The sequence below is a fragment of the Egretta garzetta genome, unplaced genomic scaffold (genome assembly GCF_000687185.1).
Source record: "Egretta garzetta isolate BGI_Z169 unplaced genomic scaffold, ASM68718v1 scaffold61, whole genome shotgun sequence".
Taxonomy (NCBI): Eukaryota; Metazoa; Chordata; class Aves; order Pelecaniformes; family Ardeidae; genus Egretta; species Egretta garzetta.
The window spans coordinates 389,056-414,413 of record NW_009258620.1 but is presented as its reverse complement, the minus strand read 5'-3'; the positions used below and the strand labels follow the sequence as shown (position 1 = coordinate 414,413).

Here is a 25,358-nt window from a genome sequence, read left to right as displayed (position 1 = left end):
GCAAGTAGTATTCCCTTGTCCAGAGCTCTTCCTGTGAGGCCTCTTGTCGTTTGTGGTTTTCAGTTCATTAAACCGAAAGATTAGAAGCCCAAAGTTTCCAAATGACAAGCAGTGTGTTATACATGGCTGGACTTGGGATTTATGGTCCGTATTCCTCCAACTTAGTGTTTAAGAACACTGATGATGAACATTTGATTGTATCTTTAAAAACTGATTTTGTCTGTGCTGAGATGCTTTCAGCTGCTTGTAGTTGAGCTTATCAGCCCTCATTAGCTGCCAGCTGTGAAAAATCACAAACCATAATGTGCATCTTTTTAAAGCCTAGAAAATATTCATGAAAAGCAGCTGGAAACCTCAGCTTATCTGATTTCTGCTAACTTCCCCCTACATGCAGCCTTTTGCCAGAATCTCTAGGGCATAGCTATCAGGTGAGAATGTGAAGAGCAAATTGCGTTCAGACTACCACAGAGAGCACCTGGAACTGAACCTGTAAACAGATCAAAGCCTCCAAGAGAAACCCAAGGTGAATAGATCTTTCTGGATTCTTTTTCTGTTTTGTCCTATAGAGAAGATGTAATTATAATTTATAACATATCTTAGCACCTTGCCATAATTTATATTGCAAGAATGATTTACACCATCTGGGGTCTGAAGTGCATTAAAATTGATCTAAGGACTCCCCCTAATTGCAGTGAGCTATGAGTCAAGCCCTTGAACTCTGTTAGAGCACCCCTCACCAAATGCAGTCTTCTAAGCATTTTTTATTGAAATATAAGCAGTTTTTGACTCTGCAGAAGGCAAGCTGTGTTTATGTTTAATAATTGATTTATTCAGTGGCATGTATAGAAAAAGCTTAGGGAAGAAGGCAAAGATGTGAAGGCTGATGGAGAGTTTTTCATCTTGAACAGTGCTTAAAGTCAAGTAGGGGGTAAATTTTTGTTTTTTACTTTAAGTGTGGACGTGTTCCAACTCCCCTGCAGGATGACTTGTAATAGTTTGCTCTGCTGAATTCCTCTGAAGGCGCTTCTTTGTTATTACAGTGCCTTGATGTGCGTATTTATAAATGACCTGGCCCAACAGAATCAGCTACTTGGCAGCGTTGTACTTTAGCTCACTTTTGAAGTGAAACTGGTAAGTGGAAGGGTGAAGGGGACGAGAATTTCACTTCTGTGCCTGTGTATTAAACAGAACTGTACAATCCAGAGAGGAATTTAACGGTCTTTCAGCTGTCTAAGCATTGCAAGGAAATACTAGATGTATGTAACGGTTTGGGGTTTTTTTGGTGCTATACATGAGTCCCCCGGCTGATCTCCCGAGGCAGTCACAGGGTGGAGGAAGTCTTGAGCAGCTTACGCTATCTATAGTCAGGAGAGATGGGCACAGCCTGACAGGGCACTGTTCTAAAGAGAGAGGGCTTTTACAGGACCACACAGCAGGCCAGTAATAGTATTTTCTGAGTCTCAATGTAGTATTCAGCTGCTGGACTAAACTGCTTCCAAAAATTGTCTTTTTGCTCGGTGTAGTCTCCTCCTCTCTTTCCCAAAACCCAAGGTGCCCCTCGAGTCTGCAGTAGGAGCTGGCATGTTCTGCAGAAGCCCCTTAGCCTGGCTCCTCCCTCTCTTTTATCTTTATAATAGCGTACAAGGCCTGTGAGCATTCAGTGTTCCAGCAGTTTCATTGTGCCTGTTCATCGAGTTGCTTCTGCTAGTGCCCAGTCAGACAAACGGAACTGGGAGAGGCTAAAGGAATTGCTGTAAGTGAGATACTGCCTTCAATCACTGCTCTTCTTGTTCTAGATGACAAGGACCAAAGCCTGTGTGCAACAGGCTGTCTCCTTCCTAGCTGATGGTTGCTCATCTTTTCCACTGCTATTTTAATCGTGATGCCTTCCTCCAGCACTGCAGACAGAAGACTGGTTGAGGAGTAATGTTGTCTTTTTTTGTTTATGTTTTGAAAGACTGAAAACCTTCTGAGGAGTGAAAGTTGATTCTAGCAAAGTAACTTTGTAAATCCTTAGTTTGTTTTGCTGTAAAGCCAGCATGAAAAAACTTTGTAGTACCTCCTCGGGTAGATGGTGGACGGATGCTGCAGTGGCAGATTTAAGCAGTTATCTAAGGAACTCTTTGCACACTGGGAGGCACTAAACCCCCCTGCCCTCCTGTTTTTCTCTCTCTGACTGATTCCATTTGTCCTTAAATGACTCTAGTGCTAAATTAAAGCTAAGGAAGTGTATTAGCCTTTGCAATAATTCTTTTTTGCATATATTTACACTCTGTTTGTTCTTTTAGACAGTCAGCATCCAGTGTGTTAACAGCTCTTTCTTTTCAAGGTGATGCAAGCAATATATTACCGGCTCTGACTAGCTTTTTTTGAAGGAGGGCACTTGAAATAAAGATCATTTCGTGGTATGTACCAAATTCTAAGGAAAAAATAACAGTAATTTACAGGTTAAATCTACCAGGAAAAATGCAGTTCCTCACTGGCTCAGCCTGAAGACCACTGCAACTTTTCCTTTATGTGCCCTGGTGGGTGATTTAGCTGTTCAGTTCATCTGCTGCTCTGGCAACAGCCACTGCTTCGTCTATAGTCTACAATTACTTTTTAGAAAACATAGGCTGATCCATAACTCAAATGTCAGTCCTTTCCTTTGATCCTTTCACAGGGATCAAAATATTCCCATTTTGAAATATCTTTACAACTACAAAGACAGCATTTAAATTTAACCCAGAAAGAATCTTCTGTGTAAATTTTATTCACCTCTCTTATTAGGTGAAAAATGAGGAGAAAATGAGTGAGGGAAACTACTGAGCTGTAAAGTCAAGAGTTTTCACAGGAGTGCAGGTTTGGGAAAAATTTGGTAAAAGTTGATGAGGTAAGATGAACTGAAGCCAGTGTTTTCTGAGCACCAGTCAGAAGCAAGTAATACCATATGTAGGATTTTTTTGCCTGCGTAGTCTCCTAGCTGCAAAGTTTTCTTGGGCATTTTTAATATGGTTTTTATAGTTTCTAGGGTAATGGTTTCTTGAACTTTGTTTGACACTATGTTGACAAATACAATCAAAAATATTGCAGCAGCTTGAGACTTAACCTGGCATTGATTGTTTTTCATAATTCTGTTGCTGTTTTACAATGACAAATGTACAATTATTTCAAGCCACACAGAAATTTTGTTGCAGAGTTTGAAATGAAAAAAGTGAATAAAATATGCTGGCTTTCACTTACCTCCCCCCGCCCCTTTTTTTCCTTGTTAAGAGTAGGAGGCTGAGACAAAAGAGGGCTTCAGAAACAATTTCTCATGTCTTTTGATGCAGGGCGAAACAGCTTCGTTTCAGATCATTTTGGTGCAAATGAAATAAACACCTTTGTTTTCTGCAACTCAAATGGCAAGTGAAATTAAGTTTTCGCTTTTAAAGATGAGAACCTCCTGGGGGAGGCTGTTTTACTAGCGGCTCAACTGGCTGCTAAAATTACACGTTACTGCACGCACCTACAGCTGCCTCTCCCCGGGGCCCGCGCGCCGGCTGGGGCACACCTTGCCTTTGTGGAGAGCTGGCTGGCAGAGAAACGGTGCAACAGCCAGCAGATAAAAGCACGTTCTAGGTTTGTCACATCCTTTTCGCTGCAGTGAAGCGTTCACCAGAATCTTTTCTTTAGGATTTGATATGGCTGGTCTCAGAAGTGACTCTTGTTTTCACTTGGAGACCTTTGTTTGAATTTGGGACTCTTCAGAATGAGGGGCAGAAAATCCAGGACATACTGATTTTAACCCAGCAATGAGGAACTGTAAAACCAGCTTTAACTCCTTGCCTTTCATCTCTAGCAGGAAGTTTCCTTTAGACAGTAGATATTTGTGCTCCAATGGACAAAGGGCTTCACTTCATGTTCTGTGTGATTACAACCATGCTGCTCCTGAGAGAATCAAGCCAGACAGGTGAGAAAAATGATCCAAAAATGCTTGGCTGCATCCAAATCTGGTTTTATGCTTCTTTACAGAGTGTTAATTCCTTTAGCTGCTAGTGCTTACAGGATTTTGTCTTAATCTAAGAATTTGCTTCCAAATTGGTTGTTAAAACATCAGCAGGGCCTACCTTGTTGTCACAGCTTGTCATCATGACTTTATCATGTTATGAGTGCTGCTCCTAAGTGTCTTTGCTACTATAGTTGTAAATCAGATGACAGAGGTCCAAAAAAGCCTAGAAAAAAGCATGGTTAGGTGTCCTTGAACACCATTATTGTGGTTAAAGCTGCACTCAGAATTCTGAGTCTACCCTCCCTTGAACTGCAGCAAGATACGCTGATTAGCTTGTTCTTCTGTGAGTAATGTTTTCCATGTTACTTGTTTAGCCCCTCTGCTCCTGGCCTGTTTTGGGAAGAAGAGGGGATTCAGTGCATTGAATTTGTCAGCTCTGTGAGTCCCCCGACTTTTTGTAGTCAAAGGGTAACACTGTGTTCCCCCTGAATTTCCTAAGGGACAGCAGTAGGAGCCTGCCAGGGGCTCCTGCACACTCATCAGCCGGTCGGATCACGCTTCGCTCCCAGTGTGAGGAGCTGGGGAGCTTGCTTTTGCAACTGAGCCACAAATGCTATTGTTTCGATCTTATTGTGGCTTTTCGGTGTTCTGTGCCTGGAGTCCAGGCTCAGGCTAAGGAGTAGCTTGACCTTGCAACATTACTAGGAGATAAAAGCTGGCTCTCTGTTTAGAGGGTTGAGAGAGCAGCTGCGCTTCCTCTGCTGTCTCCTGTCCATCTCACACACCCAGCTCCTACCTACCCAGAGCTGGTAATTGCATAGTGGTGGTAGCAGCAGTTCACCTCAGGTTACAGATCCTTCAGCCATTTGCTTCTGTGACGATGGCCAAATTCTCTCATATGGAGAATTCTTTCATCCTGAATGTCCCAGTGTACCCCAAAACTGTAATCCACCTGACCCATCGCCTCTCATTTAGTTCAACTCTTTTTCCTGGTCACAAGCTACAAAAGGGGAAATGCTGGCAAAGGATGCAAAAGCAAGGGTACTACCCTAGAGAGGGAGGATGGAGTAGAAAATTGGGGTGAGGTGTCCAGTTCTTAACAGTGCTACAAGCTTTTTCAACACAACTCAACAATGTGGGCTTGCAGTCCAGAAAGCCAACTGTATCCTGGGCTGCATCAAAAAGCAGCGTGGCCAGCGTCGAGGGAGGGGATTCTGCCTCTCTAGTCCACTCTTGCGAGGCCCCACCTGGAGCCCTACATCCAGCTCTGGGGCTTCCAACATAAGAAGGACACAGACCTGTTGGAGCGAGTCCAGAGGAGGGCCACAAAGATGATCAGAAGGCTGGAGACCCTCTCTTACAAAGGCTGAGAGAGTTGGGGTTGTTCATCCTGGAGAAGAGAAGGCTCTGGGGAGACCTTATCACAGCCTTCCAGCACCTGAAGGGGCCTACAAGAAAGCTGGAGAGGGACTTTCTGCAAGGGCATGTAGTGATGGGACAAGGGCTAATGGCTTTAAACTGAAAGAGGGTAGGTGTAGCTTAGATGGAAGGAAGAAACTCTTCACTCTGAGGGTGGTGAGGCACTGGCACAGGTTGTCCAGAGAAGCTTTGGATGTCCCATCCCTGGAAGTGTTCAAGGCCCGGTTGGATGGAGCTTTGAGCAACCTGGTCTGGTGGAAGGTGTCCCTGCCCATGGCACGGGGCTTGGAATTGGAGGATCTTTAAGGTCCCTTCAAACCCAAGCCATTCTATCATTGAAATTAAGCATCTCCCATCAGAAGGCTGGGCATGCTCCGAGTAGAAGGGGGATTTGCAACCACAGTCGTTTCCTGCAGCCACTGGCCTTTGGGGAACAAGAGTGGAGGGATGAGCCTCTTGTCTTTGTCTTATGTTTTTGTAGACTCTCACAAAGGATTCTCACAATGAGGACTTGGCTTCTGAGAAGTGTCACTGCAACGAATTTTGAGTTAATGCTGCAACGTGATTACTTATGGTCCTTTCAGGAGTTCTTACAATGGGGCTTTGAACAGCTGCATCCAGAGCCACTGTGGGGGAGCTGAAGCCCTCAGTACAGACTGTTTTCTTCCAAGAAACCCTAGCAGGTCTTCAAAAAGGAGCCTCAAAAAGCTTTTACTGGCTTTAATGAGTTTCTGAAGGGAGACAAGAGAACTCCATTGTGAAGATTTCCAGCTCCCATGGAGAACTGTAGTGGAGAGGGAAAAAGCAGGTTTTGTTTTACAATAATGTGGAGTTCAGCACAAGGCCAGAAAATGCAAAACCAAAGAATGAATAATACATAATGAATGAATATGTTGTTATATTTAATGAAAAACTCACAGCTTTTGCTTGAAAGAGCGAAAACACCCTAAATTTTTTGTTTTATCTTGAGGGATTTTTGGCTTTTGCTCTGTGAATTCTTTGATTCCAAGGAGCAATGCTGTACACATTCTAGAAAAAACATCCTGGGCAATTAATGAATCATATACCAACACAATCGTGGTTTTAATTCAGCATCTCAATCATTGTAGTTTGAGAGTCTCTTGCAGCTGGGGTGGGATTGAGGTATTCTGAGTATTACGGAAAGGGAAACTGTAGACCAAATAATTTAACAGGGCTGGTTGAAAGTCACACAGCAGAGCAGAGCATACAACCCAGAGGCATGATAATCCTCAATAACAGTACTTTTACAGGTGGATCTCAGTGTTTTTACCAAAGAGGGGAATATCTTTACCTTTGTTTTACAAATGGGAAACTGAGGCATAGGAAGGAGAAGTACTACAGAGAAGGTCAATAGCGGATTTGACAGTTTGGCATTTGGTGTTCACTCAGTGCAGTCTACAGGGTTACGCTGGCTCTCATCACGCTTAAAATCTGTCAGTTTATAGTAGTTCCCTTGCTCTCTGTTCCCTGATGGGATACAGGGGGCAGGCACCACAAGGCAGGCTTCCTGGTCCCTCTTTCTTCAGTGCTGACACTGTTGGTTCCTGGGTTTGGTCACGGCCCTTTGGGAGGTCTTAATTTTCCCAGGAAGGAAAAGTCAGGGTGCTTATAATGTGAGGGGGAAATGGAGTAGGACGTGGTGGAGAAGGGTTTCTACCCCAGTGGTTGCAACCCCTTTGGCTGCTTTGGCAGTAGGAAGCTGTCATTAGTAGGGGAAGGGAAGAGTAAGAAAACCTAGTGTCTTGGAACGTAAACTTTTGGTTGTCTACAGGGCTTTTCCTTAGGGGTATAGACAAGGTTCTGCAGGAGTTAGGGGGAAATCTTAGTTGTGTGAAGTAGCAGGAGAGAGGGCTTTTCACCTTGTCAGGGAGGGCGATAGGGAAATAAGGCAATGGATTCTGCAGAACCCATTCCTCAATGTGGGAGTGACAGCCATGATCATTAAGTTACAATTAGGACCTTCTGCATCCTGAATCTGGCTGTGTCTGCTTCTGTTGGCTTCACACTAATGCTGTGCTGTGGTCAAGGAAGCCAACTTTGACAAAAGTGCTGCAAGTCAACTGCACCGTGAGCTTGTGAGTCAAGGATACTCATTCTGTTTATTTATTTAAGTGCAATGTGAAATGACGGTAGGAAACTTCGCTGTTAAGGAGCTGTAAATATAAGCCCTGCAAGAAGTTTATTTTGTTGTTGTTTTTTTCAGGAACTACAAGGAATGGTGATGCTGTGCGTAAGGTATGTTTAAGATCATTGGTGCAGAGCTACCAATGAAGGCATATGTGCAAAAGGTGTTGCATTTTAAATCCAGAAATAGATGCGGTCATAGAATGCAATGCTTTTAATCCGTGAGAGTTATTATTTTAAATATACTTTTCATTACTAATGATGGCCATTTCTAAGTCTGTCTGTGCTTTTTTTTAACTCAATCTTTTGTCCAGAGTTGAAAATTCTGTCATGCCCCAGGGAAGAATCTGCCTATAGCCCTGTCTTCAGGGCTTATAGAATCTAAACCTCAGAATTATTCCATCATGTATGATCTTTATAAGCTTCTTAACATCGAAGAAAATTCAGACACATATGCACATGCAGAGATACCTTTATTAGTTCTTAAGATGTGTGGGTTTTTTCCCCAAAATTTGCACTTCATATAAAAAGGGTCTGTGTGGGACGTAATCCCTCAGGCTTTGGAAGAAAGATGGCACATGTCACTTAAAATCTACCCTGCTGGAACATGTAAATATTCACATAATCAGGACAGTATTTGTCCTGAAGACTTTCCAATCAAAAATGATGGGAATGTTGGTTATGGTAGCATTGGGAAATGAAATTAACTGTCCAAATGGCATAGGTAGAGACAGAACTTGTGTCACCTGAATATCAGCTCACTTCTCAATCTCACAGCATGCTGGATGCCTGTGTGTGCCAACAAGAGAGTTTTGGGGAAAGTCATGGAATTTCAATCAGTTTCAATGAGCATAAATCTCCAGCTGTTGATTCCAGTATTCAGAAATAAGCACAAGCAAACAAAAAACCTCAGAGAAACACATCTCATCTCTCCTCTTGTCCTCCCCTCTCCCTGGTCTCCAGTCCCCTTGTTGCACGCAAGTTAGCTTCCCTCCCTCTGGTGAGGCAACAGGGCGGCGCAGGAGATTGGGGTCAGCGTTCTGGGGTCCCTGCTCAATTGCTCCTCTGCAGGTTCCACCGCTGCCTCCAGCCCTGTTACAGCTGTACCTCCTCCTGCAGCTCCTCTCTGTCCCTCCTTGGGGTGGCTCTTCTCCAGCCTGTCTCCCACTGGTAGCTTTCTTATTTCTCCTTTGCCCCTGCTCGGGCAACTCTCCTGACCTGACATTGGCTTTTGTGTCTCTTCCTGCTCTAGCCTTGTCTCTCATCCAGCAGTTACCACCCTTTTGTAAAGAAGTTTTTGCACAGGCACCATAAACTTGTCCGATTCGTTCAGCTTTGGTGCCCTGTGGGTCTGTTTTGTCCGTTTCTAAGTCGGCTGGAAGTGGCTGTGTCCAGCGCTGGGCAGTTTGTGACCCGCAGAGGTCACCCCTGTGCCACCCCCACCCACCCTCCTGCTATGGAAACCCTGCAACTTTTGGCCAATAAAATACTCTCCTGGTATAGTTACAAAAGTTGTAGTATGTTGTTGAGATTTGTTTTGAGAACCACTTTGAAACCTCCTATAAGTGGTGGGTGAAGCCAAGTGAGAGGGATAGGCCAGGAGGTTTTGGTCTTTTGTTTTATTCACCCTCTTGTTCAGTAGGCATAAACATTTTAAAGAGACCTGAAAAGAAACATAACTTTTTTGCGTTTATCTAAGAGCAAATTGTAGCTTATCTGGCAATAACGATATTGCTTCCAGAACACACGCGCACTCTTACACTTTTAGAATAAAGGGATACACTTAAGACCAACAAATCTTACAGAATTAGTCTGCTTTACGGGCAAAAGCTTGAATTGCTCTGGAGTAGCACTGATGAGAAATCCTCTCAAGCCGTGTGACTCTGTACGGCTGGAAGGTGTACTCCTGAATCCAGCATTCCCTGCAGAAACAAATCCATGTTTCCTCTCCTCCTCCTCTCAGGTTTCCTACTGTTCTGTGTCTCCTGGAATTGCTCTCTAATGAGACCTTAATTGGCTGCTGTTTTGTCAGCAACCTGAATTGATCTCTTTGGAAGACTGCGTGCACTGTGTATCTGAAGAACTGTGACAACATTTAAAGTGCTTTTTACTCGGACAAAGTATGCTGACAACATGCAAAAAAGTGCAATGCTTGTGATTTATTAATTAATGTTAGGGAACAGTGGTGGTGAGCTTGCTACAGCGTACAGGGACGGATTTATAGCTGGTTTAACACACGTACACCCCCTCCGACACCCACCCCAGGTAAGCCCTAGCTAAGTGGGGCCATGCCTGGGACATTAAAATCCAATTATTTCTTCTTTATTTTTTGATTTGCAGGGCACTGACTCCAGGGGATCAGAAGAGGGTCTTCCAACTTTGACTGTCACAACAATTCTGGTAAGGTAGTGACACAACGCTGATAGTGGCTGGGAGATAGCTGGAATTACACTTTGCCTTTTTTTTTTTTCCTACCTGTATATTTGCAGGTGCTTTTTCGGCCTGCCTTTGACACTGATATCCCTGTTCAACACCGAGAGTGTTCTTGGAGTGCTGGGTCGGTGGTGCAGAGGTGCAAGCTCTCTGTACTTTGCAGTGGGTGGATTTGAGGGCTAGCAAAGTCAGCCCACAAAATGGATTTCTGTAAATGACTGCCCTGTGAAGACAGCCAGGCCTCTTCACTCTGCTTAGCTACATCTAAGGGTTGTCACGTTACCTATTTGTTGTTTCTGTCCTGTAGTGGAAATATGTAAAGATCACACATGTGCAGGGATTAAAAACAGGCTATAAAAAAAAAAAAAAATACACATTACCACATGCACCAGACAAGCAGGACTATGCAGAAGAAGCTGCAGTGGTAAATTTTCTGATTCTGATGTCAGGTTCTGCACCAGCACATGAACCTCATGTGATGCTTTCATGGGCCAAATAAAAAGCATTTGGGCTTTTAGACTGAGAAGAGATTATCACTTACTTCTGTGGTAGATGTGGCTTGTAGGATGCAGCTGTCCTGCTGGAGCTGTGCTGTGACTGCTGGTGGCACGTGAGGCCAGTGAATATCTTTCAAGTTTGGAAATGTTGTCCCCCTGATAAGGTGGATTGAGGTCTTTGGGGAGGGTTTGCCAAAAAAATGGTTTAATTCACAATCAGTTGCGCTGCAGACTGTGGGAGCATGTGATTGTGTGTATTTCCCTCAACGTGCAGGAAGATCCCTATGTCATGGTGAGAAGTGCAGAGCTGGAGGGCTACTGCATTGATTTGCTGAGAGCACTCGCTGCGATGCTTCACTTCAGCTACAAGGTGAAGGTGGTGGGAGATGGACAGTATGGTGCCGTCTCTTCCAGTGGGAACTGGACAGGGATGATCGGCGAGATTTTGAGACAGGTAATTTTTAATTCTTGTTTTTGACAAACTGCAGCTCTAGAAGGAAAGAACAGCGCTGGCAGCTCTTGGACTCTCAGGGACCGAGCAACTTGGAGTCATTCTGCCTGTTGTGTAGAATTAATGAATAGCAAGACTGGTAGTTGGTTTTGTCCTGCAAATAGGGAAACTAAGGAACAAGGAGACAATGGCCATAGCAGGAAATCATCGTTACAACAAGGCCCTCCTGGTGCTGTGCTTCTCTTGTCTCAGAGGCTACCCAGTGTTTGTAGTCTGAGAGACAGCAAGGTCATCTTAGCTCACTAATGAAACAAAGATAATGAATGGCTTTAAGGAAAACTTACCTTGAACTTAGCCAGTAGGAGAAACTTGTCCCTCTCGGAATGGTAATCCCTTAGGCTCTTCAAGGAGTGCTTGAATGCACCTTCCCCCACCATGGGCCATTCCCTATGGCTAGTGTTCTGCCATCAGTTGGTAACATTTCAGTTAAACTTTCTTTGCTCCTCTGAACTCGGTCCTGTGTCCAGCTGTCAGTTGTGTAGATGATGCAGCCAGAAAAAGAAAGGAACATGCCTTCTGGTTTTGGTAAACAAAACCAGCACGGTTCACGGTGCACAGCCTCAGCTTGTGCATGTGATGCTCTAGTAGGAAACCAGAAGCCCCAGATACCAACCAGCACCCCACTATGAACAATGCAAAACTGAAAACTATCCTATTTCTTGGAGCTCACAGTCTAAGATGGCAGCTGTCAACACAGAGAAGTGATTTGCCTTGTCGGTATCTGCCCGCTCAGCTGGGGAAGCATTGTATTTGAGTGACAGAAATCTTCAAGTAGGTTGGATGGTTGATTATTTTTTATCTCCATCTTCTAGGAAGCAGACATTGCAGTGGCTCCATTGACGGTCACGTCAGCAAGAGAAGAGGTGGTCTCCTTCACCACACCATTCCTGCAGACGGGGATTGGAATCTTGCTTCGAAAAGACACCGTCTCTCAGGAGATGTCTTTCTTCCACTTCCTGGCTCCTTTCAGTAAGGAGACCTGGACTGGCCTTTTATTCGCTTACGTGCTGACGTGCTTCTGCCTCTTTCTTGTTGCCAGGTATAAATGAATTTGTTTCACAGATTTTGTTCCAAGTAACTGCTTTCTCAGCTACGAAGAGATCTCAGTTTTGAAGAAAGCATCAGGGCGCATTTTGCTTTGAGGAACCTTCTGTACATGTCCAGAACCAGGGCTAATAAAGCTTCAGTCATGTTGGATTAAGACAGCATTGAGAGTAGGACCTTCCCACAAAAAATCTCCTGGTGTGGATTACCTAGGGTTGTTAAAAGGACTGTATGTCTTACCTCAGCTCTTCTTTCTCGCTTTTATCAAAGTTTGGTTTGAACTTTGACCATGTTCCTATGTGCCGGTCTCTCTCCTGGTGCATTGTATGCACCGCATCCTGCACTGACTTGTGGAAGAGATTCTCTCTGCCACTCCACTGCCTTCCCAGGAGATTCAGCTTTATCCCCCCTTTCTTGGTTAGGCTGCACTAAGGCTCTCTGCAGCTGCGGGCTTGAACAGAAGCTCTGTTGCTTCTTTTCTAGTTTTATGCACAATTTTTATAGGTAAGGATTTGCTCCAAGGAGCAGCCGTCAGTCTGATATTATGGAGCGGAGCCAATGTTGCCACTCAGGTGTGCCAGGGAAACTGGATTATGCCGCGGCTCAGGAAGAAAGCGTCTGGCAAACCCGTGACAGGACCCCCTGAGCCATCACTGTTGCAAACTAATTGAGGCATTGAGCAGGAGTACTTTCCTCTGCACTGGTTAAACTGGAGCTCAGGTGAAGGAGGTGGTGCCATGGAAGGAAGGGGCGTTTCCAGGCTATCTGCACTGCTGCAGTCACACTGCAGGGTTGTTTACAGTTTTTGCCCCTGAATGTCTGGTTTTATCCTGTCATTTTCCCACAGACTGAGCCCCTGTGAATGGAATGAGCCAAAGAATGAAGAGAACAACTTTACCTTCTTAAACAGCCTCTGGTTTGGAGCAGGAGCACTTGCCCTGCAAGGTGAGCTGGGAGAACCGCAACAAAGAAGCTCTGGGAGCAGGATTGTTTCTTTAAGCTGATGGCATATCCAGCTCTCATCTGTCTGTATCGCCAGCGTGCTATCCTGTGGAGGGAAAAGATGTTCCAACAGGGACACCTGGCAACACTAAAACTCCCAGTTTGGGGATTTTTTGATTACAGACTTGTTGGAATTGTACAGATTCTTTCAGTTGAGGAATGCGTATTTTCTGCTGTAACAATTGAACAATTGCCCTAGGGAATGTCAGGCTCACCACTGCACTGGTGCTGTGTAGAGTGGAGTTGGTTGTTGTTGGTTTTGGCCACTGATGTTGCTTCAATTCTGCATCGCGTGCAGTTTTGATGCAGCTCAAACGAGCCATAGTAGGTCTTTTCAGGCTCGCGCTTTAAGTAGCTGCAGGGCAAGTTTGCGGTTTAGCCTTTATTTAAAGGGAAGTCTTTAACTCATGGATCTAAAGTTCTTTGGCTTTCTCTCTCTGTACGTCTCCTCCCACGTTTCCCCGGCTCCTCTGGTTGTGCAGGCGTCACCCCTCGGCCCAAAGCGCTCTCTGTGCGGGTCATCGCTGCCGTCTGGTGGCTGTTCACCATCGCCTTGCTGGCTGCCTACATCGCCAACTTCACCGCTCTGCTGAGCTCTGGCAGCGAGCAGCTCCCAATCCAGACTTTTGAAGATCTTGTGAAGCAAAGAAAGCTTGAGTTTGGGACCCTGGACGGCTCCTCTACTTTCTACTTCTTCAAGGTGCAGAGAATCTCTTTGCGCACACACACTCGTGCCGTAGAGCTGCTAAGCTGGGGCCAAGTTGTCTAGCTCACGCCTAACGGTCCTTACACCACCCTCATCGCTGTAGACTCCATCAGTTTTCCTGTAAGACTTCACATAACATCATTGGTTTCTTTTAAGAAAGCGGTGCTAGTCTTCAGGGGTTATCCTTGTGTACCTTGAACACAAGGACTGACGTAGGTAATTTCTGGGTACATTAACCGGATGCCTGCAAAGGTTGTTTGGGGGGAGGAGGCGGGGCGGAGGATTTTTAATACTTCTATCCTTGTAACACCGTGCATTAGAGAGGCAACCTGTGCTGGCTATAGCACAGAGGGCTCAAGGGGCAATGGTTTAAGTACCTTTATTCTCCAGGTCGTTTTGCAGTCATTGCGCATATGTGCAGATTATTTCGGATGATTGCTTTACGCTTCAGTTTGACACTTGGATTTTTGGGCTGCAGAACTCCAAGAATCCTATCCACCAGATGATCTATGAATATATGGACAAGAGACGAGACCACGTTCTAGTCAAAACCTACCAGGAAGCAGTTCAACGCGTGATGGAATCAAACTATGCCTTCATCGGTGAATCGATCTCTCAAGACCTTGCAGCTGCCAGGCACTGCAATTTGATCAGGGCCCCCGAAGTTATTGGAGCCAGAGGATTTGGCATTGCCACTACCCAGGGTTAGTCACTGTGCGCCGCTTCTGGCCCACTCCTCCACCGGGATTTCAGGGGTCCATAGTAGCAGACTGACAGAGCAAAGAACCTGGCATAGCCAAGTGCCGAAACTTGCCCGCACTGTCCGCACTAGCGGGAACAAGCTGGTAACCCTGCTACGCAACGTTTTCTGTAGGTGAATTACCACCAGCACTCACCGACCCTTACTTTGAACTGCAAACAGTTCCGACTCTCGGGGTGTCGTTGGCTCCTGTGGGTTTTTTGGCTTTGCTTTGGTTTTGCCTCGGTCCCAGTAATGCAGAGCTGCTGATGCAGTTCGCAGGGTGGAGAGTTTGTCCTCCTGTGGAGCACGACGGCTGGTATTTCTCCAAGCACCTTTGCTCTGTCATTATTCTGCAAGCGAACCCTGCTTGGTAGCACAGCAGCGGATTGCTTAAAAATGATGCAGCGGCTGTGATCTCTCCCATGCTCTTCTCTCTCTTTCATTCTGCTGCTCCAGCATCCCAGTGGACTAAGAAGCTCTCCGTGGCCGTCCTCAAACTGCGCGAATCGGGTGACCTTGACTACTTCCGTAACAAGTGGTGGGAGACCAGCTGCCTTCAGCAGAGCAGGGACGGATGGAGCCCCCTGCAGCCCCAGGCGCTGGGCGGGCTCTTTCTTACCCTTGCAATCGGCCTGGCCTTGGGAGTGATCGCAGCTGTGGTGGAGCTGTCGAATAAGAGCAGGCACGCTGCTGGGCACGTCAAGGTAGGTGATGGACACCTAAGGGTGGAGCTCTTTGCCTTCTGTTTAGCACGGACAAGCTGGGCACCAGCGCCCAACGCTGGATTCCCATAGGGATCTTGCTTTTCCTAAGGAAAGCGGTGCGGTGAGGGCGGAAGACGCGCTGTGTATTTACTCTTTAAAGCTCTGAAATTTCACGGCTTGGGCTGCGTGATAGTTTTGTAGCCCGAACAGGGTAACAATAATAAAACAACCCCGCCACCCCCCCCACGGGTACTGAGCAGAAACACACACTGCAATTCCTAGGCGGCCACGCTGCATTTCCGTATGCTGAGTGTGTACAGAGGACAGGAACTCATGAATAACAAGTTTATTCTCAAGTATGGCTATTTTAAAGTCATTTGACAAGCAGGAAAACACGTGTAAATGAAACAGCACGAGCAGCTGCGTGTGCACCTTGGTGTTCCTGTTCGCCAGCCTTTCCAACGGATGGGTTGTGCACACTTGAAAGGTGGATTCTGTGCCACAGAAGAGCTCACCCCCTTGTTCCCTCCCCTTTTGTTTTCCAGAAATCTTGTTGCTCCGTTTTCACGGAAGAAATGTGCGCTCGTCTACGTATAAAAGGAAATACAAGACAAAGCCAGGAGACTTCAGGGAGGGCCAATGCTTGAGAATGTTTTGCTTAAGGAAGGGGCATGGGCTAGGCTTATACCACTTGTATCTCATAGGAACTACATCACCGTAGAAAGATGTTTTTCTGCAAGTCTATAGAGTGTTAGTTTCTAATTACAAACACACACAGAGAGCACTTCAGGAGCTGAATACAGAAGAAAATGAAGTGGCTTGGAAGAATTTAAGTTGGTATGGGATAGAGTGTAAGTGTTAAAAACAAGGGATGTTAACAACTTAAACTTGAGCTGGCTAAGATGGTGGCTCCGTATTTAGTTTAGGAGTTTCCGTAAGTACATGAGTGCCTGTAGGAGTAAGTGCCGTGGGATAGGTTAATACGAAGCCTCTGCTTACTAATTACAGTATGAGGTACAATCCTGACAATTAAAGCTCTCATCTGACTGCTCTAATCAAGAACAACGGCTTCTTAAACCTTTTAGTCATAGACTGTGCTCTTCCCCTCTTCTCAGCAGAAGATGCTGGTCACTGCGAGGGTCATTTTTGAATCAGAGACGCCAGTTCTGTTGCATAAAGCCCCAAAAGGCAGGCCTTAGCTGCGCGCTCTGCAGTGGCCTAAACCCGAGGAAGGGAGACCACGCGATGAAGGAGCTACCGGACTTCAGAAACGCACGGCCCAGGCGTGTCCTCTGTGAGTTTCCCACCGCAGGATGAGTTTCCCTGTTGCGCTACAGAGGATGTTTTGTCCTCGTTAACCTGACGGAGGAGTGTTTAGGGCGAGGACTGCTAGCTGCAATCCAACAGTACTGGAGCATGCAGGCTGGTGAGCGGTCAATTAAAGCAAAGTGCAAGTTGGCAGTAAGGGGCAGTCTGCATTAGTCACTTGCTCTCAAAGCATCATCTTTGAAGTTCACGGGGAACAGTTAGCTCAGTTGCATATTAAATAGTTTTCTAATTAAGCTGTTTTTCATTTCAGAGCTGGAATGACTGATGCATGCACATGCTGGTTTGCAAATTCATGGGTAAATCGCTCCTTTTATGTACTGCACAGCTGATGATGGAGGGCAAAAAAAAAAAAAAAAAGCAAATTCTGTTACTTGGAAATGGCTTTAACTGCACCGCGTGAACAAAGAGACCAATTCCTCTCAGTCCCTGCATTAAATAACTGATGGCAACAGAAACTAATGTGCCTGTGACAGGAGAATAGCTGGGCGCTCCTGACAAAACCGCTACACTTTCACTTTGAGCGTAGCTTAGTGCGACTCCACTCCCAGCTACAGCGTTCAGGCTAGGAGCAGGAATCCCCTCCCACCCAACTGTTAACAAGGACAAACAGAGAAAGCAATAGGAGTTACGAGTTCTTCCAGCTGCTGGTAAACGAGTGCTCTTGGGTTCTCTGCTGCACACTCTCAGATCACCACAGTTCTATCCTAAACACAGCTTAGCGATGGCTCTTGGGTTAGAAGGTGGCGCAGTCCTTCAGGCAAATTAACTGCAAAGAGCATGAAACGGTTTAGGTAAGTCTGAAAGCTGGCATGGAAAATGCCATGTCAGCTTCACTCAGCACTTTAAAAACTATTTGGTATGTGCCATGTCATCGCTGGTAGAGTAGGCAGAGATGTATAAAAAAAGGTTTCATTGACATTTAAATATATTTCTATATGAATGTCTCACAGAACAAAAAAATAAAGTCTTTTCATCACAAATACTGCAGCATTAAAATAAACACTTACCAAAATAAACAATGAGTGATATACATATATATATTTGAGTGTGTATACTATAGTGAGTGAATCATATTGTTGCTTTTTAAGTCACAAAAGCACAATATAAATACGGAATTTCCTGTGAACTCTTTTCCCTGTTGTAATAAAAATACATTCTTTACAGTTAAAGTAAAACTAGTGCAAGTCCATTCTGCTGCTCCTGTTCACCCGGGTGACCAGATCCGTATCATTTACATGGCACTTCATACTTGAAAATGACACTGAAAATTTTCCCTCCCAGACGATCCGCAAGCCAGGAGTTTTTGATAACAGCAAGCTTGAGGCTCTCGCACTTCAAAGCCGCGTAGTAATTGGTGTGGATGGCACGGCCCATGCCTTCAATGATAACCAAGTCTGTCTTCCGTTCTCTGACCAGCACAGCCAAACCTTTATCCAGGCGGCTGAAACGAGAGGGCCGGTTTAGAAAGAGTCATCCTCACACATGCTACGAATGGAAGGCAGGCTGTCCTGAGGGCTTTGGCATTTGCATAAGATGTGGTGGGATATGGAATTACTGGCACCAACAAACAGGAACACTTGAAATCAAAGGAAACGTAGTTTTAAAAGCCTCATTAACTGCATGCAGGACTGGGATTTCCCAGAAAACACAGGTAAGTTCTGCCTCCAATAGAGAAACTCATTAAAAATAAATAGGTTAACAACATGAAACGCTTCTCATAGTCAAGTGGATTTCTTGGTCACATGCAGGACTTTACGTCGTCCCTAAGCTGCTCATGAAACTGTCAGCGTGTCATTGCTGAACACTAACATAAGGCGGCCAACAGCTAGTGAGGCTCGATCAATGTTACAAGCCTGTAAATCCAGGCTAAGCAACTCTTCATGGTTTTGCAAAAGTGATTTGTATCAGGACAGGTGCCCGAGATGCTCCAGAGCTAAGTCTCTGAACATCCTGCAGCTGGTGGAGACAAATAACAAACTGGCACTTTGCCGCTATACCTTAGATCCAGACACGGGGAACTCGAACCTGTCTGAACCAACAGCAGCTTCTCTTCCCTCAGGGCAGTTCTTTATAAAAAAAAAAAAAAAAAAAGAAAGGCAAAAAGGTTAAACAGCTACCTCAGCAGGGTCAAGCAAAGCCGGTAATAAGCCAGACAACAACGAATAGCTAAGGCTGCTTCGCAAAGGCTTCTTTTCCTGCTAGGACTTTGCCAAGAAACACAGTGTTTCCTTGGGCAGAAGGATTATTTAGTCAGCTACGTATCCCCAGCCGGGGGTACGCTGTATGCAGAATAGATGTGTTCTCCTCTGTTCTTTTTAACATAGAAAATGTATGTTTTAGGAGCTTGAGTGCTTATCAGGGACGACAGACAAGAAATACAATTACGGACGTTCAAGAAAGCGCTGTTTTCTAAATTCTTCACCTTAATGAAAGTAAATGATCTGCCTTAGCTAACCTCCAGGTCGTACATTTCAGACACTAATGAACAGTTAAATATGAGCCAAGTATATAACAAGGAACTGGCTTTTTCCTTCTCTGGCTTGTATGATACATGAGGAAGACCGGTGATATGCTTACTGAATAACTGGATCCATGGCTGCTATCCGCTCAGTGACAATCAGGGATTCGCTGTAGGTGACGTCATTTAGGGCAGGGCCAGAGTTACAAGCCAATATAACCTGAGGTAAAGATGTCAGAAGAGTTCACCAATTAATGCAGTCCACATATGGTGTCAGAGCTGCTTGCTTAACATCACCACTGCCTGATTTATCTTACTAAAGAGGAAATGTGAAGGGAAAGGCTGGAGGCCCAGTCCTTGTTTTCCTGCCGTTAATCAGCTATTTCAGGTCTTCTGACATTAGAGACCCTTGCTCAGCAAACTTAGGTCTGACAGAGGCTCCCATCGCTCTGCCAGCTTTCAGAGCCTACTTAAAGTTAGACTTTGGCACTCCAGGGACTTGGATTATTCCCAATTTAGCTGTTAGGAGCCAGTCTGGTAAGTGCGTGCACTGCTGGTAGGCAGGTAAGAGACCTTTTGCCAATTACCAAAGCTCCGTTACGTAGTGGAGTCACAATGAAAGCCACTTACCTCTGTCCCTCTAGAAAGGAGCTCTCTGACAAAAGGAAAGACTCCTAAAATTATGTCTATTCCACTGTTATCTGCGAAAATTAAGGCACATTTATGAGGGGGACCCTCCTGTAAGAGAAAAACCAACGTGTTCAGGACTGCGTTCGCAATTGACGTCAGTGAATAGTTCGTGTTATTTAGAACCACTCACTTCAAGGCCCCGCATTTTATACCCTTAAATGACTGGCAATTTTGGTTTTATCTAGTAGCAGCATAACGCATCAGAACATCACCTACCCTCCACCTTGGGAGAAATCGTGTTCCCTAACGGTGTGTTTGCAGAGTTCCTTAAAACAGCCTTTAGTTACTTCACTTTGTTTGAGAGAAGTCTTTCAAACTCCGTTAACAAAACCCACAGCTGCCAACTGCAGCCGTGCCTAACGCCAGCAGCTCGGAGCAGGAAGGTACCCCAGAGGCATCTGACTGGGGGGGCCTTAGGCCTCTACTCCTCCTGTCTGGAGACTCGCTTAAGGCTTCTGGTTTGTTACGCCGTGCGGCTGGAGAACGCCAGTCTCTAAACCAGAAGCAGCAGCATGGGCAGCTGCCTACAGGAAGGCGCTGGCTATCAGGGTAAACCTTCCTTCGGGGCTGTTTCAAGCTAGCATGCTGCAGGCTGAACAGGATTCCCTTCTGCCAGGAAAGGGCAGGATGGACTGCTGGGGGCAGCGACATCCTAAAATGAAAAGGTATTTCCTATTCTCCATTCACCTTTTAATTTGTTCTAAATCTGATGTTATGAGATTTAGTTCACTCCAGTTCATACCAGCAGAAGAATTTTTATTGTGAACAATGCTTAATTCCTAATAAAAATTTGTCAGGACTTGAAGTTCCCTCATTATCACTGTTATACAGGACTAGCTGATACTTTTGTTTTAAAATGTCATACGTAATGATTTGAAAAAGCCTGCTCGGACCAAACCTTTGGGCTATCATTTCCAAGACAGAGCTTCACACAAAGAAGCAAAAGCTTTTCAGTTAACCTCAACTAAACAGTAATCACACAAGGCAAAACAAGCCTTGCTAATTGATAGGTTAATTACTTTCAGCCAGCTCCTAAATTAACACCAGTTTTAGGTTGGCTACTCAGATGGAGGAACCACCCAAGCATTACATTTGGACCTAAGTTAGTTTTCAAAATTATGGGTCTAGTTGTACAGAAATAAGCAGCTGATAAAGAAGGGACACGATATGGTGACTTTGAAAGCCGCTGGGTTCCCAGTGCTGCAGTTTCTGAAGGAATTCAGCCTGGAAGCTTGGTAAGTAATGAAGCATCAGCTTAATTCCTTTTATTCTTTTCGTTATGGTAAGGCTGCTGAATGAGTGGTAATGTGTTACCAGAATTTGAGTTGTCTGAACACAATTCTGTTAATCTGTTAAAAACTCCAAGACTAGCGAGGTGATTTTATGATTAATGTATTTACTCAGTGGTTGGTAACAATCGTGGAGTCGTACCTTCAGTCGCTCTAGCCACTGACTGTAGGAATCTTCTAACCAGGGACGTTCTGTGTCACAGACAAGATTCATGTTAGCAGTTATTTGAGGCAAACAGTAATTCTGTACACTATGGAAAGCAGGAGATGTCTCTTTAAAGATGCTTCAGCATTACAGCATTTGAGCTCAGGTTTTGAATGTTAAATGTGTAGATTCAGAGAGTTCCTGAGCTCTTAATTATGGGAACAGCTCAATTACAGCAGTCTTGAAATGGAATTTCCATAATAACGCAATGGGATCATGCAAGTTGGCTACCATAATGCACCCTAGGTGGCTGGCGCTGTACGTCCCAGGACACTATCTCCTTGACAGGATTAGGGCAAGATAGTCTGAATATCTGTGCAGCTAAGACTTCTGTTCAAGGAGAGAGGTTTTCACATCTCGGTTTCTTTGGAACACAAACAGGAACATTCCACCAAAACCCTGTAGCCTGTATTTCAGATAACCCTAGCAAGCACTAATGATTTCTTGTCACCGGGGCAGCCCCCGTGCCCCAATAAACGTGTTCACACCTTCTCTACTCTCATATTAACACAATATCCAGTTCCAACCACCACCACAGATCTCCCTATACCTTGTAGCTTTGACTTGGCTTCTTCAAATCCAAATTGTGGCTCAGATTCCAGAACACTGTATCAGAAGAGAAATAGAGGGTACACAGTTAAGCAACTTCGTCTCGCATGAATCTAATTCAAACATTTCTTTAGCAGGTGGTCAGCAATCTCATTGCATCAGTTATAATGGGGCATGTGGATAGGTCCAATGACTGAGAAACAGATATTTCATGCTTATGTTAAAAACAAAAGGCTCAGACAGACAGTAAATTAGAGCTCTTATGCTAAAAGAAAAAGGCTTCAGCAATATACAAATGCTTGCAGGCACTAGACTACAGGCAAAAAGATATCTTTTGGTCTGCAGACCACCATAGAATGTAGTCACAACCTAGAATATCCGCATCGTAAAACTTTACAAAGTCTAATTTGAAGACTGTGCTACAAAAGTTTTTTTAAAGTTGTACCTGTGTGGGGGGAAAAAAAGGAATTAAAATAACCAGATACAGGTTTGAAAAGCTACTGCTATTGGCTGTACGTAAAGTACCCCCAAACACTCAGGTGGTGATGAGGGTCAAGCCGGCTACTGCTATTGGCTGTACGTAAAGTACCCCCAGACACTCAGGTGGTGATGAGGGTTTACATAACGAGACTGCTAGATCCCAAGCCATCAGTTAAAATATTAACACCAGATGGGGAACGCTTGCCAGTCAAGCCTCCTAAGGTTCCTTAAGCCTAGTACTGAGTGACGTTTAGTTCAGTCTGTGTCTCTTAGTTCCTTCCTTAAAGAGAATGAGCGCTACACTAACACAAGTGGCAAGAAGACCAACTGCTCTAACTGGTGTCTGTTCAAGTTTCTGCTTGTGGGCAACATCGGAAGGAACACAAGGCTAAGAACGCCCACGTTTGGTTTTAATGGACTTTTCTTGATTTAATCTGAGGGAAAACTCCTCAAAGATGCAGAAAGGGAAAGGAAGTGCTGAATGTCAGCTGTAAAACAGTGTCTCTCTCCCATGCTCTTGGATCTGTATTATCAGCCCTACAGAAAGAAAGTTCTAGAATTGAAAAATCAAAAAATATTTCAAGACTCTTGGCATTAATATCCTCAAATGAATTTGTGGCTGCTGACAGGATATAAGGAAAAAAGCTCTCCAAATAGTAATAGAAATGTATGTCGATCCAAAATAATTAGTATTTAGTCATCAAAAGAGACCACCCAAGCTAACTTACAGCCCCCTGAATACATGCTGTGACAGCAGGACAACTGGAGGTTGCAGAAAAAGAGCGTGGTTTTGTATTCTAGGAACATAGGACACCACGTACCCAAAAGCAGGGCTAATAACAGTGCTACAAGCAAAGCAGCCAGGCTGGAATATTAAATGCTCTATCATTCAGTTCAAACATTCACAGTGACATGTCTGCTGGATTTAAAGGGTGGAAACGTAACCTTTCCCGCACCATACCAATGCTTGTAAATAAACAACCAACATTTGATTAAGCTGAAATACAAACTACAATTAGATTGGTGCATTTTATTTTATTTTTTTAAGAAAAGAACAATAGGATATTCTGTATCTTAAAAGGGTGCTTTTAAAATATTTAACACCTACTCTGAGACTGCTTTTGCTCCCCAGTCAAAGACATTCCCCGCAAGAAGTCCTTTCACCAGAGCAAACTGCCTCTCCTCCCAGCCTAATGAATCCAAAGATTCGATTACGCTTTGAAAACATTTTAAGGCTATGCCATTTTCTTTCTGCTTTACCTGTAAGAAAGACATGAAACATTGCATTTGTAGACAAAAATTTCTTACCCATCATCAGCTGTCTCAGTCCCAAGACCACGTTCAAGCATTCTCCTCTACGTTCATGGCCTCTAATGGACCAACAAGTTACTGTTATCAGCATGCTTAGTATCAACAAGAAAAGAGTTTCCTGGGATTCTAATAAAAAGCTTCATTAGTGCTAAGATATGATCTGTAGCCCAAGAATTAATTTTCTTAATAAGTTAGAGGTGCAATAGGTCTGGAGCAGATTGGGGAATGGGAGAGTGGACACATACAAAAAAAATTCAGTAGTAGCATGATCCATCAAACCCAGGGGATTACCACGAGGACGCTTACCACTATCAGTTTTACAAAAACTGGAGATTATTTTTTATTTTTGCATCAGGAATTTCATCATCCCAGCTGCTTAGAAGCTCTTAATTTTTTTTCTCCGCTTCTATCTCCAGTGAGATTAGCGTTACATGGCTTGTTATCTTAAAGAACTTAAAAGTGATGCTGGGTTCCACCTTTACATCAAGATCTTCTCTTGGCAGTATCTTATCTGAATTACCAAAAAGCAAATATAAGTAAAACCCACCTCATGCTTTTTTTTTTAACATCTATTTTAGAATGAATGTACCATCTGACAATATAGCTAGGGAGAACCTCCTCTGTATTTTGTAGAAATGTATCAAAGTCAGAAAAAGGTCTCTAACCAGACACTGGCACTGTTGTTATTTATATGTCCCCACAGACAAGTGGTGAGGACATACAGAAAGTTATTTTTGACAAATACTGACTTCACGTGTCCTCTCCCCAACCATATTATGTTACAGAATAAAATACAAAGAGTAACAGCGGCGCAGTGGCAACAAATATTTTTAAGAGCTAGAGGTTATGTGTTTGTATACACTCCAACCCAACTCTGCTGAGTAGCTCAACAATTACAAAAGTAATCAAGAACCCTTTTACAGCAAAGCAGTAAATTAATCCAGAGACAATAAATACGTAGGAAAGCGGCACAGTTTGGTTTAAGGACAGATTGCCTCAGCAAGCAAGGGAATGCGTGAAGGTTTGGGGGCTTTTTCAGGCCTTTTGTGGACACGATGAGGTGGGGGAGGATGACTATCTGGTCATGAACACACCACCCCTTCCTTTTCTTTCCTTTGTGGGGGAGTGGTGAGGAAAGAAAAGAAACCACACTTGGAGGTAGTTAAAGGAACACAGAAGTGTGAGTTCATAGCATTGGTGACTTTTGCACAGAGCTGTTGAGGTTGTTAGCTGCTCTGTAAGATTAACTGCTCTACAAGAAAATAATGCCAAGTGTCTTTTACAACTGACTGCAATTTGCATGTTTACTGGAAAGTACTTACAGAGCTACACATAGCTTTACATTTGAAAATGGTTTCCACACCATGAAGAGAATTAGGAGAATGAGGAGAAAAAAAGAAAAATTCCTGAAGTCTGCCAAACTGCAGTAGTAGCCTTAGTATAAAGGCAAATAATCTGACCGTCCTCAGAATTGAAATTCTCGGGTCACCTGTAGGTGCTCTGTAATCAGAAGTGCAGGGTTCCCCATGCAGCTTCCTCAGTTCTAAACCGAAGGAAACACCTCCTCGCTGAAGGAGCAAGTGACAACAGTATCTGATGGCAGACACCACGCGCTCGTCAGGAACAGGACTGACACCATCAACTCGCTTCTCGGATGTATCGGACAACTGAAGCGGGTAATAGTTTTGGTTAGCATTATCCTCCATGAGCACGTTAGCGGTCAAAGGCTTTATATCCCATTACCCACTGCTGTTCCTCCTCAGTGACAACCAGCACCTGGTTAAGGCTGTTGCAAGGCAGGCAGTCTCTAATCCCTCCCCTAAAAGCCATTACTTACACAAACTTTCAAAGTACGGAAAAAGCGACTTGAACTT

General features: G+C 44.4%; 2 protein-coding genes across 2 annotated transcripts in view; one reads left to right on the top strand and one right to left on the bottom strand.

The window, feature by feature from the left end:
- The first annotated feature begins 3,858 nt into the window (after positions 1-3,858).
- On the top strand, positions 3,859-17,475 carry LOC104134557 (probable glutamate receptor). The gene is made up of 10 exons (XM_009648116.2): positions 3,859-3,931; positions 7,614-7,645; positions 9,875-9,934; positions 10,739-10,918; positions 11,788-12,014; positions 12,867-12,964; positions 13,504-13,721; positions 14,206-14,431; positions 14,926-15,173; positions 15,719-17,475. Exons 1-10 carry the CDS (start codon positions 3,859-3,861, stop codon positions 15,818-15,820), a joined length of 1,464 nt encoding a protein of 487 aa, XP_009646411.1. The 3' UTR covers positions 15,821-17,475.
- The window catches only part of PANK4 (pantothenate kinase 4 (inactive)), a 23,181-nt gene continuing 15,295 nt past the window's right edge, over positions 17,473-25,358 (bottom strand). The window contains exons 13-19 of the mRNA XM_035903590.1: positions 23,282-23,433; positions 21,695-21,750; positions 21,082-21,131; positions 19,591-19,698; positions 19,080-19,180; positions 18,500-18,568; positions 17,473-17,943 (exon numbers count right to left, since the gene is read on the bottom strand). Coding sequence (XP_035759483.1) covers positions 17,730-17,943; positions 18,500-18,568; positions 19,080-19,180; positions 19,591-19,698; positions 21,082-21,131; positions 21,695-21,750; positions 23,282-23,433 — 750 coding nt within the window. The 3' untranslated portion in view covers positions 17,473-17,729. The remainder of the gene's footprint in view (positions 17,944-18,499; positions 18,569-19,079; positions 19,181-19,590; positions 19,699-21,081; positions 21,132-21,694; positions 21,751-23,281; positions 23,434-25,358) is intronic.

Coding starts and splice junctions, on each gene's coding strand:
- LOC104134557 (XM_009648116.2), top strand. CDS start 3,859: ATGGACAAAGGGCTTCACTTCATGTTCTGTGTGATTACAACCATGCTG. Junction 14,432..14,925: donor TGGCATTGCCACTACCCAGG/GTTAGTCACTGT, acceptor CTGCTGCTCCAG/CATCCCAGTGGACTAAGAAG. Junction 15,174..15,718: donor ACGCTGCTGGGCACGTCAAG/GTAGGTGATGGA, acceptor TTTGTTTTCCAG/AAATCTTGTTGCTCCGTTTT.